Source organism: Gorilla gorilla, chromosome 9 (genome assembly GCF_029281585.2).
Source record: "Gorilla gorilla gorilla isolate KB3781 chromosome 9, NHGRI_mGorGor1-v2.1_pri, whole genome shotgun sequence".
NCBI lineage: Eukaryota > Metazoa > Chordata > Mammalia > Primates > Hominidae > Gorilla > Gorilla gorilla.
The window spans coordinates 40,476,147-40,494,254 of NC_073233.2; the positions used below are offsets into that span (position 1 = coordinate 40,476,147).

General features: G+C 44.9%; 1 protein-coding gene across 3 annotated transcripts in view; it reads left to right on the top strand.

Annotated features, from left to right (window-relative positions):
• NAT10 (N-acetyltransferase 10) overlaps positions 1-18,108 on the top strand; it is a 43,058-nt gene that overhangs the window by 12,888 nt on the left and 12,062 nt on the right. For all 3 annotated transcript variants that reach the window (XR_010135461.1, XM_004050920.5, XM_055355512.2), the window contains 12 exons: positions 1,463-1,577; positions 1,679-1,786; positions 5,746-5,879; positions 7,047-7,140; positions 7,586-7,684; positions 10,746-10,882; positions 14,077-14,201; positions 14,645-14,795; positions 15,384-15,480; positions 16,284-16,400; positions 17,584-17,685; positions 17,777-17,851. Coding sequence is in view for 2 of the 3 variants with exons in the window: in XM_004050920.5 (XP_004050968.1) it covers positions 1,463-1,577; positions 1,679-1,786; positions 5,746-5,879; positions 7,047-7,140; positions 7,586-7,684; positions 10,746-10,882; positions 14,077-14,201; positions 14,645-14,795; positions 15,384-15,480; positions 16,284-16,400; positions 17,584-17,685; positions 17,777-17,851 (1,354 nt within the window). In the remaining variant the exon portion in view is untranslated. The remainder of the gene's footprint in view (positions 1-1,462; positions 1,578-1,678; positions 1,787-5,745; positions 5,880-7,046; positions 7,141-7,585; positions 7,685-10,745; positions 10,883-14,076; positions 14,202-14,644; positions 14,796-15,383; positions 15,481-16,283; positions 16,401-17,583; positions 17,686-17,776; positions 17,852-18,108) is intronic.

Below are 18,108 nucleotides of genomic sequence, written 5' to 3' on the forward strand. Positions count from 1 at the left end.
AGCTTCCCAAGTAGCCGGGATTACAGGAGCCCACCACCATGCCTGGCTAATTTTTGTATTTTTAGTAGAGACAAGGTTTCACCATGTTGGCCAGGCTGGTCCTGAACTCCTGACCTCAAGTGATCTGCCCCGCTCAGTCTCCCAAAGTGCTAGGATTGCATGTATGAGCCACTGTGCCTGGCCATTTTTTGTATTTTTAGTAGAGGTGGGGTTTTCACTGTGTTGGCCAGGCTGGTGTCGAACTCCTGACCTCAAGTGATCTGCTCACTTTGGCCTCCCAAAGTGCTAGGATTACAGGCGTAAGCCACCGTGCCCGACCATAGAACACTAGTCTTTTAAGAGGGAACATATGAGGAGGGTTTGGCCATATATGTCTGGGAAACACCTATACCGTTTTTTCCTTTATGAAGATTTGCCCCAGCCTGTTGTAATCTCTGAAAAGTCTTGCAGCAGCAGGGACCTGTTTAACTGATTGTTTCCGAAATTTATTTTACCACAGAGTTTTTTTGGGGGGTGTGGGAACACCAGTTAGCATCCTGTGAAACACCTTAGGAAATTTTGACCTAAATCAGTGGTTCTCATCTGGAGCCATTTGGCCCTCTGGGGACATTTGGCAATGTCTGGAAATGTTTTGATCGTAATGACTTTGGGAGGGTGGTGGTGGGTGCCGTGGGCATCCGGTGGGTAGAGGCCAGGGATGCTGCTGAACAACTGGTGGTGCACAGGACAGCTCCACACCAAAGAATTATCTGGTCCAAAATGTCAGTAGTGCTGAGGTGTAGAAATCCGAGCCTTGATGAACCCTGGGGGCCTTTCTCATTTTAACCATCTGTGATGCACTAAGTCAGTAGAATGAGCAGATCAGGAGGAGCAGCTGTGTGCTACTGAATACAACAGAAGCCTATGAAATCCTTTTCTTGCAGTGGGAGGATGTTTGAATTTTATAGTCAAACACATTTTTTTTCCTGCATGCAAGAACGTTTGTATTGTATTTCTTTGGGGAGCTTTCCTTTCCCCTTCTTCCTTTTTTTTCTTTTTCCTAGTGACAAAAGATGAATTCATTTGTATTTTTTCCCTGTGTGACTGGTGATCATATGGGGGTTGGGTTTGGAATTCCCCATTTAAGGATGGCCTGAAACACCTCAGTGCTAAAGAGCAATCCTGGGAGGATGAGGGAGGGCCACGTGGTGTAGGGAATAGTGGCAGTCATGCACAACAGGAGGGCTTCTAATTGATCTCCTGGGATGAGTCCTTGGTTTTCTGATTTGCTGTATAAAGTATGTTCAGGTGCCTTGTGGAGGAGGTGCTGAATCATCTCACACTGCTCTCCAACGAGGTTTTAGCTTTTTCTGGCTTTCTTAGAGACACTTGGGGCCAATTAATTTTTTTGAAGAAAAGTTATACTCTGTGTAGACATTGCATGCCCTCCCCAACACTTCATTGCAGCGGTTTTGTATTTCAGGTTTATTCTGTCTCTGGCCTCTTGTAAGAAGTGTCTCGTCATTGATGACCAGCTCAACATCCTGCCCATCTCCTCCCACATTGCCACCATGGAGGCCCTGCCTCCCCAGACTCCGGTGAGTCTGTGCTGGGGTCCAGGAATCTGGGGGAGGCTACGTTTTCTGTGTTGTTCCTCCTGTGACAGTGACAGACCTTCCCCTTCTCCTCTCTCTGGTAGGATGAGAGTCTTGGTCCTTCTGATCTGGAGCTGAGGGAGTTGAAGGAGAGCTTGCAGGACACCCAGCCTGTGGGTGTGTTGGTGGACTGCTGTAAGACTCTAGACCAGGTGAGTGTGGTGCTCAGCACTTCCAACACAAAGGTAGTAAAACATAGCATACGGAGCGTAACAGAAGCCAAGGTACGTTGACTCAAGACCCAGACCCTCCCTGGAGAAGGGGACTTTTCCCCTTGCTCATACTCGTGTGTGCTCAGCAACAGTAGGGCTATTTCATGTTGTGTGGGTTCCCAAAAGAAGTCTGGGGATTACCTCCCCCTAGTCAGGGTACAGATAGAGCAGATGAATTATTATTATTATTATTTTTTAAAAGATGGAGTCTCACTCTGTCACCCAAGCTGGAGTGCAGTGGCATGATCACGGCTCACTGTAGCTTCTAACCCCTGGCCTCAAGCAGTCCTCCTGCCTCAACCTCCTAAGGTGCTGAGATTACAGGCATGATCCACTACATCTGGACAGATAACATTGAAAGAGGAATCCTCTCACCACTTTTTCCAAGAGAGGGCAACATACCTGTGTTCTTCAATTTCAGTTAAGTTTTGATGATATAAAGGTTTTTGCCTACAGCTTATTCAGAAGTGAGAGGAGAACTTGAGGCCCCTAGTCTGGTATTTACCCTGGTTCCAGTGTGAGGCCTGATGAGGGCCCTCTGGGGTAATGCGTACCTGGTCTTTGAGTGCAAATAGCAGGCTGGGTGAGAGCTTACAGGTTGCATTTCTGTGCTCACCGAGGTGGTCTGCACTGGTAAACTTGGCTTCCCTGGTGGTTCCTGGGCCATGATGGGAACTCACTGGGCACAAGCCCAGAGGTCTTTGAACTATCGGGTGTGTTCAGGGTTCTAGGTCACCCTGAGCCAAATGAGCAGCATGGGTCGCTGCCCTTGAGAGGGAAGATAGCTGCAGTGACACCTCCCGCTTAGGGCTGAGTCCCAGCAGGCTGGCTTCACTTTTCATTCTGGAAATATGATCAGCAGCTACATAGCTCTCTATGCGGCTCCAGCTGCAGGCCCTAGGCTTTTTTGATTCACTTCCTGGTACCCTCTTTATCACAAAAGAGAAGGAGTGAGTGATAGGATAAAGCAGGAGAAACTGATTCTAGTTAAGTAGTGTTATAAGAAAACAAATGGCGTATGACCAAAAAAAAACGAAAAAGTTAATAGAAAAAGAGTACATAAAAAAATAAGAAGTGGTGTTTCCACTTGGCAGTTTCACTCTGCAGAAACAACTGCTATTAACAGTTTATTATGTATCCTGCTGCCTCTTTTTTCATGCACATAAATGAATTAAATGTGAAGGGGTCATACTACAGAGTGTAAGTGGTCCCCTGTTAGACATTTGGATTGATTCCAGCATTTCCACTGTTAGAAACAGTGCTCTTAGGGGATTCTTACAGATAAGTCTGTGGGCACTATAGGATACGTTTCCAGAAGAGAAATTGCTGGATGAGAGGTTGTGTGTATTCAAATGGGTGTTGTACCAGTTGATGGAACTATCCAGTGTGTAGAAATGCCTTTTTCTCTACACCCTTGCAACCGTGATTCCTAGTAAACTTGTAAGTCTTTACTAATCTGATATGAGAACATAGGACCGTTGTTTTAATTTGTGTTGCTGCTTTAATTAGGAGAGAGGAGGGTACCTTCTTCCTATAATTATTGGTCATCTGTTGTTTTGTTGTTGTTGTTGCTGTTGGTTTTTTTTTTTTTTTTTTTGTGAGCCGGTCTGCTTATTTCCTCTGCCCACTTTTTAGTTGGATTTTGGCCTTTTTTGTATTGGTTCTTCATTTTAGGATGCATTTTAGTCTAGATTTGGTACCATTCTGTTATGTCATTGGATTTTTCAGAGTTTATAACTTCTATAATATAAAACAAAATGGTAAAATATAGCCTTCAGGCAAGGCCAAGTTAAATAGGACCTGGATTCCCTTTGAGTGTTTTCATCTGGAGAAACTCTGGCTTCCTGAAGCCTCTCCCCTTCCATCTACCTTGGCCTGTGTCTCTTCAGTGTCTTCTTAGCATCATTGCCTAGGCAAGCATGACAACTTCTCAGGACCATCTGGCCTTCTTCCCACCCTCAAACACCTATTCCCAGCACAGATCCAGCTGAGGAGCAAAGTTTGGCCCCTAAATAGTTAGTGGCTCCTGTCCTTCAGTGTCACTGGCATCTTGCTTTTACTTCTAGGCTCTCCTGTAGGCACTGGGAGCCCAGCAGTAGACAAGAGGGATGCACCTGCTTCATGGAGCTTGCCTCCTAGTGAGATGAGACAGTCAGTAAATAAAAGACATGAGCAGACCATATGGTGAAGCAGAAGATGCTATGTACAATGGGAAGAAAGAAAAAGTTGCAAAGAGGGATAGGGCATGTCAGATGAGGGTGGGGCGCTGTGGTTCTACATACAGGGGCAGGGGTGGCCTCATGTAGGAGGTGATTTTGGAGCCAAGCCATGAAGGAGGCGAGGTGAGGAAACAAGCCCTGTGGGTCTTGGGGAGCCAGTGCTTCAGGCAGAGGAAGCAGCATGTGCATGGGCCTGGGGGAGGGGTGTCCCTCCGGTGTCCTAGGCCTGGCAGGGAGGCTGAGGGGCTGAAGCAGGGTGAGTAGGGGTGGAGGAGGAGATTTTTGTAGGATCTTTCAGGCCACTGGCAGGGCTTTCGCACTTACTCTATAACAGATGGGAGCAGTGGAGGCTTTTATGCCCATAGTCTCCTTTCAGCACAGCTGCCAGAGGCATCCCCAGGCTTCTTTTTAAGAGGATCGTCTGGCTGCTGTGTTGAATATAGACTGGTGGAGTGAGGGTGGCAGCAGGAAGACTGATCAGGAGGCTGCTGTCATGATGGAAGAAGGATAGGGTGGTGGCTTTGAGCAGAGCAGTAGAGGAGGATAGTGGTGTAAGTAAGAAATGGTAGGATTTTATATATGTTTTGGAGGTAACAGGATTCACTGACGAATCAAGTTATCAGGGAAGAATTGAGAAGGCTTTGGCCCAAGCAGTTAAACAGTTAACTGAGATGGGGAAGACTAGGTGGAGGAGGTTTGGGGCAACTTTAGGCTTTCAGTTTAAAGTTTGAGATCTGTAGTGTACAAATGGGAATGTACAGGAAGCAGTTGCATGTGTATAAAAGTCTGGTGTGGGCCGGCCGGGTGTGGTGGCTCACGCCTGTAATCCCAGCACTTTGGAAGGCTGAGGTGAGCGGATCACGAGGTCAAGAGATCGAGATCATCCTGGCCAACATGGTGAAACCCCGTCTCTACTAAAAATACAAAAATTAGCTGGGCATGGTGGTGTGCGCCTGTAATCCTAGCTACTTGGGAGGCTGAGGCAGGAGAATCACTTGAACCCAGGAGGTGGAGGTTGAAGTGAGCCAAGATCATGCCACTGCACTCCAGCCCCTGGCGACAGAGCAAGACTCTGTCTCAAAAAAAAAAAAAAAAAAAAAAAAAGGTCTGGTGTGGACCAGGTGCCATGGCTCACCCCTGTAATCCCAGCACTCTGGGAGGCCGAGGCTGGCGGATCGCCTGAGGTTAGGAGTTCGAGACCAGCCTGGCCAACATGGCGAAACCCTGTCTCTACTAAAAATATAAAAACTAGCTGGGCATGGTGGCAAGCGCCTGTAATCTCAGTTACTCAGGAGGCTGAGGCAGGAAAATAGCTTGAACCTGGGAGGTGGAGGTTGCAGTGAGCCGAGATCGCACCATTGCACTCCAGCCTGGGCAACAAGGGTGAAACTCCATCTCAGAAGGAAAAAAAAAGTCTGATGTGCAGGGAAATGGTCCAGACTGAAGCTGTAAATTTGAGTTATCAGCATCTATTAAAAATTGGTACCAAAGGCCTTGAGACTGAAATGAGATGACCAAGGGAGTGAGAAGTCCAGGTGCTGAGCAGTGCTTTCTGGCCTGCAAGAACTGCCGCCCTCTTATTTAGCCTGGCATCAACCTCACTTCTCCACAGTGATGGTGATGAATGGTGGAAACTTGGGTCTTTCTTGGAGTTCACCTAATATGTTTCTCTTTCCACAGGCCAAAGCTGTCTTGAAATTTATCGAGGGCATCTCTGAAAAGACCCTGAGGAGTACTGTTGCACTCACAGCTGCCCGAGGACGGGGAAAATCTGCAGCCCTGGGATTGGCAATTGCTGGGGCGGTGGCATTTGGGTAAGGGGATTCAGTCCCCCATCTTTAGGAACTCTGGGCTCTGTGGGGGTAGTGTGCAGGGTTGGGGTCAGAGGACTGGTATCTCACGTTCCTAGTTCTGAGTTCTGAGTGGGTTCAGTGTGTGATTTCTCTAGGTCTTGATTTCCTGCCAGGAAACAGCAGCACTGTTTCCCCAACCCACGCTAAAGGTGCATGTTTACTTGTGTGTACACACAGACACATATATACCAGGGCCTTTGTAATCACTATTTACAGTTGAACAAACATGCAGAGGCAAAGAAATGGGAGTAAGAAACTTTACAACTCAAGGCATGAGAATGCGTATGACCAGCCTTGCTGACTGAGAAAAGTACAAGTTTGACATTTTAATGATTTTGATTAAAAGAAGCTTTCTTTGGCTTCTGAGGAGCTGGTTTTAGGTGTGATGTTAGTTTCTGTTCTTTTCTACTGGGTTTGGAAGATACATGCAGCTGCCAATAGAGTATGTTCTTCCAACTTCTCAGCCATAATAATGAACCTAGAACTTACTGTGTTTGCCTTTGTGCATTATCTTCCTTGGTGCTCTTTAGAGCTCTGTGGCATTTTATAGATGAATCAACCTAGGTTTGGGGAGTTCCAGTGATTTACCCAAGATCCCCCAGCAAGTCAGTGCTGATAGAGCTGGGGCTTGAGCTTAGCTCCTGACTCCTTGTCCTTCGTTCTTCCTGCTGCTCTAGCTGTAACAGTCAGCCTCTTAGCCATTAGCATTTGCTGTTAGCATCCTTTATACTCAGCAAGGCAAAGCTAACTTGGAGGTTAGCTTTGGCCTTGGCCTGAGCACCAATTGAGCTCCCCAGCTTCACCATTTGAAAGCCTCGCACAGCTAGTGATGAGCATGAAACTACTTCTTGTAGCAGTGCACTGGATTGGGAAGCAGTCTGTCTGTTCTGCACACCGAGGGCGTTGTCTCCACAGTGCTTCTAAGCAGTTTGCTTTCACAGATGTTGGTAGCTAAATGTCTAGAGTTGCTTTACTTTCCTTCCCAAAAGGTGTCCTGACTTTTTCCCTTGCTGTTACCTCTGGTTATCACCTTTGGGACAGGAGCAAACAAAAATATTTTCTTTTTTAAATTGTTTCTTTAAAATGTTCCTAATTTCTTAAAAATCCTTCTTTTGTTTTGTTCTGTAGGTACTCCAATATCTTTGTTACCTCCCCAAGCCCTGATAACCTCCATACTCTGTTTGAATTTGTATTTAAAGGATTTGATGCTCTGCAATATCAGGTAGGAAATTTGGATTAAGAATTTTTATTTTAGACCTGGTGTGGTGGCTCATGCCTGTAATCCCAGCACTTTGGGAGGCCGACGTGGGCGGATCACCTGAGGTCGGGAGTTGGAGACCAGCCTGACCAACATAGAGAAACCCCGTCTCTACTAAAAATACAAAATTAGCTGGGTGTGGTGGCGCATGCCTGTAATCCCAGCTACTTGGGAGGCTGAGGCAGGAGAATCGCTTGAACCCGGGAGGCGGAGGTTGCAGTGAGCTGAGATCACGCCACTGCACGCCAGCCTGGGCTTGAAACTCCATCTCAAAAAAAAAAGGATTTTTATTTTGATACAGTGCTGGGTTTAAATCCAAGTGAAGTCTTTAGAATACTTGCTTACTTTCATAATATTTAGTTTCTGAAACTTGTTTCTAAAGTTTGTCATTGGTTTGACTCCCCACCAGGAACATCTGGATTATGAGATTATCCAGTCTCTAAATCCTGAATTTAACAAAGCAGTGATCAGAGTGAATGTATTTCGAGAACACAGGCAGACTATTCAGGTGAGGCTTGTTCTCAGACCCTGATGTGCAGGGCCAGTGTCTTGCTGTATTTAACTGGCTCTAAGATGTTTCCTGTTATAGACATGTATGTCTTGTGTAATTGCATGTCTTTTAGACAATGGTGGTGTTGTATGCTAAACCTGTTCCAGATTTTCAGACTCTTCTAAAGAAAAACATTCAGCAAACTAACAAATATATGTAGTTAGATTGAAAAGTTGTGTTTTTGTCCTTTGAATATGGAATAAGTGGGGTGGAAAGTATGCTGATTAACTGAAAGAGAATCTTTCTTCTGACATCAGCTCTAACTTTGCTTAGTTATTGCAGTTTTTGAAATGTTGCATCTGTAACTAGAACAATAACCTTACAGCTTAAATGAAAAAAAGAACTTTGCAAAATGTGCTCTGAATCTTTGTGGTTTAGCCAGTGGCCTATTTTCTTTTTTAAACAGTGTTTTCCCAAAAGTTCTAAAAATCTCTAGCACTCTGTAAGCCTGAATGGTCTGCGTTTGTCCAAAGGCTGCAGTTTCGCTAAATCTCTAAGAGAGGCATGAGGTGACGGGCTTACAGACGGACTGAGACTAATGGGCTCTTACTGGAGGAGGTTCATTGATTATTTTTGGAATTGGGTTGGGAAGTGAGCCAGGTGAATTTGGCAGTTTATGCCCTAGCACTTTATGCCTGTCAAAGCATATGTATATGCATGTCAAGAAGTTATACCTTTTTATCAGAGGCCAGATTATAAACAATGTTGTGTTTATGCCTTTCACCTTAATTTTTTTCTTACTAGTCTCTTTCTAGAATCTCTTCATTCTGTACATTTCTGCTCACTTTTGCTTGATTCCCCCAGCTGGGAGGAGGAAAGGCTGCTGTTGGTGAGGGTCAGGCTGCAGGCAATGAGAACACGGAGACCTGTTAAAACTCAAGAAAAATACACAAACCAAAGAAGGAAAACATTTCCCTGAAATACCCTGCCTCGGGCCTTGCTCCTTCTTGAATTTGTAATCAAATACTCTCTCATATTACCAGAGTTCTTTTGTCTCCAGTGTGAGCACAGAGGAGGTGACCTTACTTTATGAGACTCCATTTGTGTACCTTTCAGGCCTCTCTTTGGGCTCAAGATTGAGAAAAAGAAGAATATTAGATAAAAGTTGGCTTCACCTCCCCTGGGGGGCTGCTTTCTGCTGCTTTTATGAGATGCTTGTTTAGTTTTTCCCTTGAAGAATACAAGATCTGGGGCTCTGTTGAGGATGTACATTCTGCTGCTAGAAATGAGCAGGGTTGGCCAGGCATGGTGGCTCATGGCTCTAATCCCAGCGCTTTGGGAGGCTGAGGTGGGCGAATCACTTGAGATCAGGAGTTGGAGACCATCCTGGCCAACATGGTGAAATCCCATCTCTACTAAAATTTAAAAAAGTTAGCCAGGCATGGTGGCATGCGCCTGCAATCCCAGCTACTCGGGAGGCCGAGGCAGGAGAATTGGTTGAACCCAAGAATTGGTTGAACCCTGGAGGCAGAGGTTGCAATGAGCCGAGATCACACCACTGCACTCCAGCCTGGGCGACAGAGTGAGGCTTTGTCTCAAAAAATGAAAAAAAGAAATGGGTGGGGTTGCCGCCTCCCTGGCCCATCAACTTGTAGCAAAGCAGAACATCTTATTTGTAATGAAATAGTTCAAATGTATAGGAGCGTGCAGAGACCAATATAACATTCAGGCACCCAACACTCGGGTTTAAGTATTGTTGACATTTTGATGTTTGCTGTGTTTGTTTCATATTTTAAATGTCATTCAGATTTTTGTTTTAAAGAACTAAAACATCACAAATACAGTTGAAGTCCCTCAACCCCTTTCCATCCTATTTCCTTCTGTCCCTCCCCATGGGTGACTTAGTTCTGATACTGGTGTGTGTCCTTTCAGTCCATGTGTTTCTATGTTTACTATGTAATTATCTGTCCATAAGTGGAAACATACTGTACTTGTCCTCCTTCAGCTTTCCTTTTTTAACATTTGTTTTCAAGATCTATGCAGATTAAAGCTTGTAGATCTGGTTGATTGATCTTTAGGTATTACATGAGTAAATTATATTTACATGTATGTTTCTCAAAGTGGAGTTGTTGGGTTTTAGGATTGTATAGTTTTCCAGCTTTCTTAAAATTTGCCAAATTCTCCTTCAAAGTGTTTATACCAATTTACCCCCATGCCAGCATTCATTTGAGTTTTAATTTCTCTAAGACCTCATCAACTCTGGATGTTTTAACAGCTATTTAAGTTTTGTGAAATGGTATCTCCCTGCTGTCTTTAGCATTTCACTGATTATTGGTGAGGTTGAATATCTTTGTTTATGTTAATTGGTTATTCAGGTTTCCTGTAAGATACCTCTTCATTGCTTTTCAAACCACTTTAAAATTAGCAGGAAGCCCTGAAGAAACTGAAGAGGTTGTTTGTATGCATAAAGATATGTAAGTGTTTATGTATTAAGAAAATAACAAGTTCTAGAAATGTCCGTCAGTGCAGGGAGACTTGGCCCTTGTAATCATGCCATCAGAGCAGGGAGCGCGGTGCCCGGCATGAGAAATCCGACATCCTCCTCTTTAGCCACCACTGGGGTCGAGCTATGCCTCGAGCTCATCGGCTTTCCTTATCTGAGGCTGGGGGAAAACGTGAGGAGACAAAGGAGAGAAAGGAAAGGGAGCCACCATCTATCTCTCAGCACTGTGAGTCAGGCACTGGGCAGGGCATCTTTATATACCTGCTTTATTTTTCCTTCAGGCAGCCATAAGATAGGTATTTCCTTCATTTTACAGGAGGAGGAGTCTGAGGCACTGTGGGATTAAGTGACTTGTCCAAGGTCATATGATCAGTGGCTGAACTCTCTGAACCCAGGTGTCTGACTCCAAGCCCATCCCATTTTTGCCCTGCCAGGAAAAAGTAGAAAGGAGGAATGAGAGGAGAGAAGGAAACAGGGAGAGAGAGGAAAGAGAACATCCTTTATAATGAGTCACCAGTAATCGCAGCTGTGACATGAGTTCGCTATGCTAATAATCTAAATTTTCCTTCCCCACAGTATATACATCCTGCAGATGCTGTGAAGCTGGGCCAGGCTGAACTAGTTGTGATTGATGAAGCTGCCGCCATCCCCCTCCCCTTGGTGAAGAGCCTACTTGGCCCTTACCTTGTTTTCATGGCATCCACCATCAACGGGTAAGGTACTGTGGGCAGGAGTCCTTACTCCTGTGGCAGGCTCTTGCAGATTCAGGGGCATGTAGCGGATGTGGCCTGGGCCTGGACAGCCAAGTCTGATTCTCAGAGTCTCTGAGTGTTTGGGGCTGCTTCATTCTCTACTGGGCTTCTGCAAATGGAAACTGGTCTCTTAATGAACTGTTACACGTCTCTGGCCCGACATGAAATGGGCAGTGTAAGACTGAAGAATTTTAGTCTGATGTGCTGAGTGTCTGCTTCTGTCTGTAGGTGTGATAAAATGTTGAAAAATACATGGATGGTGATACCAATATCTTATATCTTAGAAAATATAGTATTAAAGTACTATAATTATAAGAAAGCAAGCTCATAATGATGTGTTTTTTTAATTTGAAATATTTAATTTTTTAATTTGAAATATTTAGTGTTGGCTATTGAAAAATTAGAACAGGTAAGCAAAAGAAAAATCACCTGTAGCCAGGTGCGGTGGCTCACACCTGTAATCCCAGCACATTGGGAGGCCGAGGCAGGTGGATCACAAGGTCAGGAGTTCGAGCCCAGCCTGACCAACATGGTGAAACCCCATCTCTACTAAAAATACAAAAATTAGCTGGGTCTGGTGGCGCGTGCCTGTAATCCCAGCTACTCTGGAGGCTGAGGCAGGAGAATTGCTTAAACCCAGGAGGTGGAGGCTGCAGTGAGCCGAGATTGCACCACTGCTCTCCAGTCTGGGCGACAGAGCGAGACTGTCTCAAAAACAAAAAAAAAAAAAAAAAGAAAAATCACCTGTAATTCAACCATCTGGAGATAGATTTTGTTAGAATTTTGATGTACATTTTCTCTGCATTTATTTTACTTTTTTCATTTGAACAAGAAAAACATTTTTAATTTGCATTTTGAATATAACAATATTGTGAAATCTTTTGAGGTCAGTAAATATGTATCTCCAATATTGGGAAGATTTCTGTATAGAAATCACATCTTGAAGAGATTATTCTGTATGCAGATTTATTGTGACTGCTTCGCTTACACTGAAAATACTGAAATAAAATGGATTTTTACTTTTCAAACAGCTTTATTGAGATATAACTCACATACTGTACTATCTATCCATTTAAAATGTGTAATTTAATGGTTTTTAGTATGTTCACAGAGTTGTGCAACCATGCTCACCACAACCAATTTTAGAACATTTTTATCACACCATAAAGAAAGCCTGTGCATCCTCCTCCAGTTCCTCCACACCCCCAACCCTAGGGAGTCACTAATCTACTTTCTGTACCTGTAGATTTGCCTATTTTGGACATTTCATATAAATGGAATTATAAAATATGTGGTCTTCCATGACTGACTTGTAGCATGTATCAGTATTTCATTCCTTTTTATGGTTGAATAGTATTCTATTGTATAGATATACCACATTTTATTTTTCCATTTATCTGTTGGTGGACATTTGGGTTATTTCTCCCTCTTGGATATTATTAATAATCTTGCTTTGAACATTAGCGTGCAGATTTTTGCATGGACATGTTTTTCAGTTCTCTTAGGGGTACACCTAGGAGTGAAACTATTGGGCTAACTCTATGTTTGACCATGCGAGGAGCTGCCAGACTCTTCCAAAGCAATTGCACATTCTACATTCCCACCAGCAGTATGAGGGTTCTGACTTTTCTGTATCCTCTCACACACTTATTATGTATCTTTGTGATTATAACCATTCTAATAGGTGTGAAGTGACCTCTCGTTATAATTCTCATTTGCATTTCCTGGTGACTAATGATATTAGCATCTTTACATGTGCCTATTGGCCACTCACGTATGTTCTTTGGAGAAATGTGTATTCGTATCCTCTGTTCATCTCTCCAATTGGGTTGTCTTTTTTATTAATGATTTGTAAAGGTTCTTTATATATTCTTGATACCAGGTCCCTTTTCAGATATGATTTACAAAAATTTTCTCACATTCTATGGGTTTTTTCACTTTCTTCTTCTTCTTTTTTTTTTTTTTTGAGACAGACTCTGATTCTGTCGCCAAGGCTGGAGTGCAGTGGTGTAATCTTGGCTCACTGCAACCTTCACCTCCCAGGTTCAAGCCATTTCTCCTGCCTCAGCCTCTTGAGTAGCTGGGATTACAGGTGTGTACCACCATGCCTGGCTAACTTTTGTATTTTTAGTGGAGATGGGGTTTCACCATGTTTGTCAGGCTGGTCTCAAACTCCTGACCTCAGGTGATCTACCCGCCTCGGCCTCCCAAAGTGCTGGGATTATAGGCATGAGCCACCATGCCCGGCCACTTTCTTTATAATAATATCTTTTAACGACAAAAGTTTTGAAGTTTTGTTGCTTGTGCTTACTCTTTTTTCTTAAATAAATAAATAGGATACTTTTGGGAGAGCTTTGTTATGTGGTGTGGAGAGTGGGCATAAAACACTCATCTAGCTTTTGTCATTATTTGAGTAAGAGGAAGTATTTTACAGTCTTTGAATATAATAATGAGTGATATGAAATGATGTAATGAAAAGTGCTGTGTGTACCCTGTGGTGACATATGCCTGTGACTAAAGACAAGGAGAAGAAAACTCAAAATGAAAGCTGATTGAGTTATCAGATTATAGGTGATTTAATTTTTTCCCAACATTTTTTAGCTATTTTATGTCACCTTTTAAGTGGGCATAGCAATGAAAAGAATTACTGAGGTGGTGGATTTGTTTTATTTTCCAAACTGGAAATGTTCTCAGTTCATTTCCTTATGCACCGTACTTCTAAAAGCAGCTCCGTTAGTTGACCATTTAACTTTGTTCCAGCTTCACTAAAACTGCCTAAAGCCTTTATGCTAAAGGCTTTACTTACATCCTTTTTCCAGTCCTTATTTTTTAAGTTCACATCACAGTCCTGTGAGGTGTATAGAATAATCCCCCCTTGAAGATGAGGCGAAAAGAGATTGAGCTCCTTGCCGAAAGATACTAAGTAGATGAGCCAGGACGTGAGCCCAGGCCTGGGTGGCCCCGAGCTCAGCCACCGTGCCACCCTGCCTCCTTTGGACAGGTGCCTGCTATGCTGGAAGTTCAGAGATGAGCAAGGCTGTCCTGGGGGAAGCAGGGGTCTGGTGTTTCAGCAGGTGGAGGAAAGCAGCTCCCTGTCCCCTCCTAGACAGTGGATTTGGGACCTCGTGCCTGATTCCTTTTGCCTTTGTTTCTAGCTATGAGGGCACTGGCCGGTCACTGTCCCTCAAGCTAATTCAGCAGCTCCGTCAACAGAGCGCCCAGAGCCAGGTCAGCACCACTGCTGAGAATAAGACCACGACGACAGCCAGATTGGCATCAGGTACCCCAGAACCTGACCCGGGTCCCGCGGTTCACAGCAAGGCCCTTCAGTCTTACTGATCCTCGCTTCCCCTGTGACATCATGGGAAGCACCAAACCTTCCCACCATCAGGCTGAGAGGTTGAGTCCCCAAGAGGAGAAGTAGCTTTTCTTGGAGGAACAGCAGTCCAGTGACCAGATGGGAGCCAGACTAGGGCCTTCTGATGGTGGGGCCCTTGTGTGTCCTTGTCTCAGGGCATGGTTGCATTGAGATCCCTTTGGGGTTGGTATCGTGGCAAGTTGAATATCCACCAAAAACAATTTTAAACCACCCAGTTTAAATTCTTACCACACGTCTCTGGCCACCATGGGACAAATATAAAGTGAAACATTTTTCCTTGCTTTTTTAGACAATACATATTTAATCATTGTTTCTTCTTTTGTGTGTGTGATTGTGGGGAGCAGCGCGGACACTGCATGAGGTTTCCCTCCAGGAGTCAATCCGATACGCCCCTGGGGATGCAGTGGAGAAGTGGCTGAATGACTTGCTGTGCCTGGATTGCCTCAACATCACTCGGATAGTCTCAGGCTGCCCCTTGCCTGAAGCTTGTGAACTGTATCCTCCTCTGGGTTTCACTGGCCCTGTGAAAAGGAGAGGGGCGGTGAAAGAATTCAAAGGATTTGGGTCCTTTGTTTCATAGGATGCTGCTCTAGAGAAAGGGGAAAGTTGAACATTTTCAATTTCCTTTTTCTCTTCCTTTTTTTTTTCTTTTTTTTTTTTTTTGAGATGGAGTCTCGCTCTGTCACCAGGCTAGAGTGCAGTGGCGCAATCTCAGCTCACTGCAACCTCTGCCTCCCGGGTTCAAGTGATTCTCCTGCCTCAGCCTCTTGAGTAGCTGGGATTACAGGTGCCAGCCACCACGCCTGGCTAATTTTTGTATTTTTAGTAGAGACAGGGTTTCACCATGTTGGTCAGGCTGGTCTCAAACTCCTGACCTTGTGATCCGCCTGCCTCAGCCTCCCAAAGTGCTGGGATTACCGGTGTGAGCCAACGCACCTGGCCCTCTTCTTCCTTCTTTTATGTGTTTCTGCTTAGGACACTGAGCTCCTGTTCCCAGCTACGGAAATTTGTTCTGCCTCCAGAGAGTAGTATGACCTGTCTTCGGCTATTTGTTTTGTTTTGGTTTCTTGACTCCAGACCCAGGTACTATGTTAATAGAGATACCCTCTTTTGCTACCACAAGGCCTCTGAAGTTTTCCTCCAACGGCTTATGGCCCTCTACGTGGCTTCTCACTACAAGGTAACTGCAGCTAGCCCTTGTGTGAATGGTAGCAGGGAGCTTCAACATTTGGCAGTCCCCTTTTACTTGATTTACATATTTTATTACCCAGTGGCTTAGGTGACTGTTCCATTGGGACATTGATGAGGTCCACTGATCTTGCTGTGTGTAGGTATAGAGCATGTAGCTCCATGCAGTAACGAGACAGGGTGGAAAGCTGTGTCCATTTTTAAAGGAGTGCTTTCATTTTTTGCCTGCCTACTAAACTGATAGGATGAGGTGACATTGCAGTTGTGGCCCGGTGGTGCAGTTTGACCTGAGACCAGCTTTATAAAGCTCTGGGCTACTTTTATGGAACAGTGAATTTGAGGGTTTAGAATATCTGAGACTTAAAAACAAAAGGGTTGGTTAAAAAGGATACTTTTTGAATGTCTAGATAGTATTTTTATGAACAGCCTTTAATGGAAGGCTTGAAGAGTTGGTGTTAGAAGTGGTGACAGTTTTTCCTGAAATAGCAGCCTCTTATCTGTAAAAAGTTCACTTCCTAGCTGTGAAATAAGTAGTGCTAAATAAATTCTCTTCTGCTGTCCAGCCTCAGTGCTCGGGGGGAGAGGACAGTAGGCATTTGAGGCTAAGTTCCACTTAACCTGTTATGAAGAGTCTCAGGCTTGCCAAAATACTAGAAGGTGCTTTGCTGGACTTCTGCTCCTCACTTGGCTTTGGAGAAGGCAATACTGCAGTCATCCTGTGGTTCTGAATCGAACCTTTTGCGTAAAGGGCAAGAGGAAGAGTGCTTCTCACTGACCCGTGTTTGGCTTCCACAGAACTCTCCCAATGATCTCCAGATGCTCTCCGATGCACCTGCTCACCATCTCTTCTGCCTTCTGCCTCCCGTGCCCCCCACCCAGAATGCCCTTCCAGAAGTGCTTGCTGTTATCCAGGTATAGGAGCAGAGGCGTCCTTGTGGCAGTGATTTGGGGAACCACTGAGGCATCAGGAATTAGTGGCTTAATAACTGCATTGTGGGAGTTTTGAAACTGTGGAGTCCTGGTCTGGAACCAAGGGGCTGGGTCTGCTGAGACAGGTGACTAGGGTGCACTGGAAGAGGTTAGCGCCACTAGACACCCAAAGCTCCACTGTTGATGGACGGGGAAAAGCCAGAACCGACCGCTCTCTTATTTTGACTCACAGCTTCTTCCACAAACAGACTTGTTTGTTTTCTCCCTTTATTACAAAAGCAATACATGGTGCATTTTGAATTAGAGGCTACAGATTAGGGAACAAATTTTTAATGCCTAGCATGGATGTATTTATGCATTTCTGTATCACTTTTCCTTTTCATATACATAGTAAGCTGCTTTTATTTTTAGGCAGTGTATAAAACACTCATAATCTACATAAGTTTTAAAGCTGTGTAGTATTTCATTATATACATATACCATGATTTGTTCAACCATTCACCTGTTAGACATTTTAGTTGTTTTGAACTTGTGCTGTTCTGTACAGAGCCTCATGAGCATCCTGTGTCTTGATGGCATTCACACACGCACAGCATCCATAGAGACTCTCTTCTAATGTGGCTTTTACTTTTTGGGTCAGGAGGCTGTCAGTCTTCTGCCCTGTAACATGGGGCTTGGTAATTAAGCTCCGGTTAAGAATGGATGTGTCAGGCCAGGCGCCGTGGCTCACGCCTGTAATCCCAGCACTTTGGGAGGCCGAGGCGGGCGAATCACAAGGTCAGAAGATCAAGACCATCCTGGCTAACACGGTGAAACCCCTTCTCTACTAAAAAAAAAAAAAAATACAAAAAATTAGCCGGGTGTGGTGGTAGGCACCTGTAGTCCCAGCTACTCGGGAGGCTGAGGCAGGAAAATGGCATGAACCCAGGAGGCAGAGCTTGCAGTGAGCCGAGATAGCACCACTGCACTCCAGCCTGGGCGACAGAGTGAGACTCCATCTCAAAAAAAAAAGAGGGGCGGGGGGAATGGATGTGTCAGTGTCAGGGTTAAACCTGAACATGGGGGTGGAAACAACTGGCCTAGTTCGAGAAACAAGCTATATTCTGTGAGTGGGCTCTGTATCAGAGCTGGCCTTTCTGCCTGCACTGTCCTGCTTCCCCCACAGGTGTGCCTTGAAGGGGAGATTTCTCGCCAGTCCATCTTGAGCAGTCTGTCTCGAGGCAAGAAGGCTTCAGGGGACCTGATTCCATGGACAGTGTCAGAACAGGTGACGGGCTTTCCCTGGTGTGTCTGAGGGAAGCTGGTGGTGTCCAAAGATGTCTGTGTTGCTAAGTTACTGGTTTGTGTCTCCCACACAGTTCCAAGATCCAGACTTTGGTGGTCTTTCTGGTGGAAGGGTCGTTCGCATTGCTGTTCACCCAGATTATCAAGGGGTAATGTGTCCTCAGGCTCCCCTGAAGCTGTGTTGCTGGCGGTGCTTTAGGGTGGGGGCACTTGGTGGCTGGAATAAGAAGCTGGTCAAGCAGAAGCAAGTGAAGTGTAGGCACTTCCCTGCCCTGGAGAATTGAGCCAGGGTTCGGGGTGGGTGGGTGGACAGGATGATGGCATATGCTCACTCTTCCTTTGTGAGAACGAGGACTTGTGAACCGGACCTGCATAACAAAATTACCTTCTTAGAACACCTCACTGA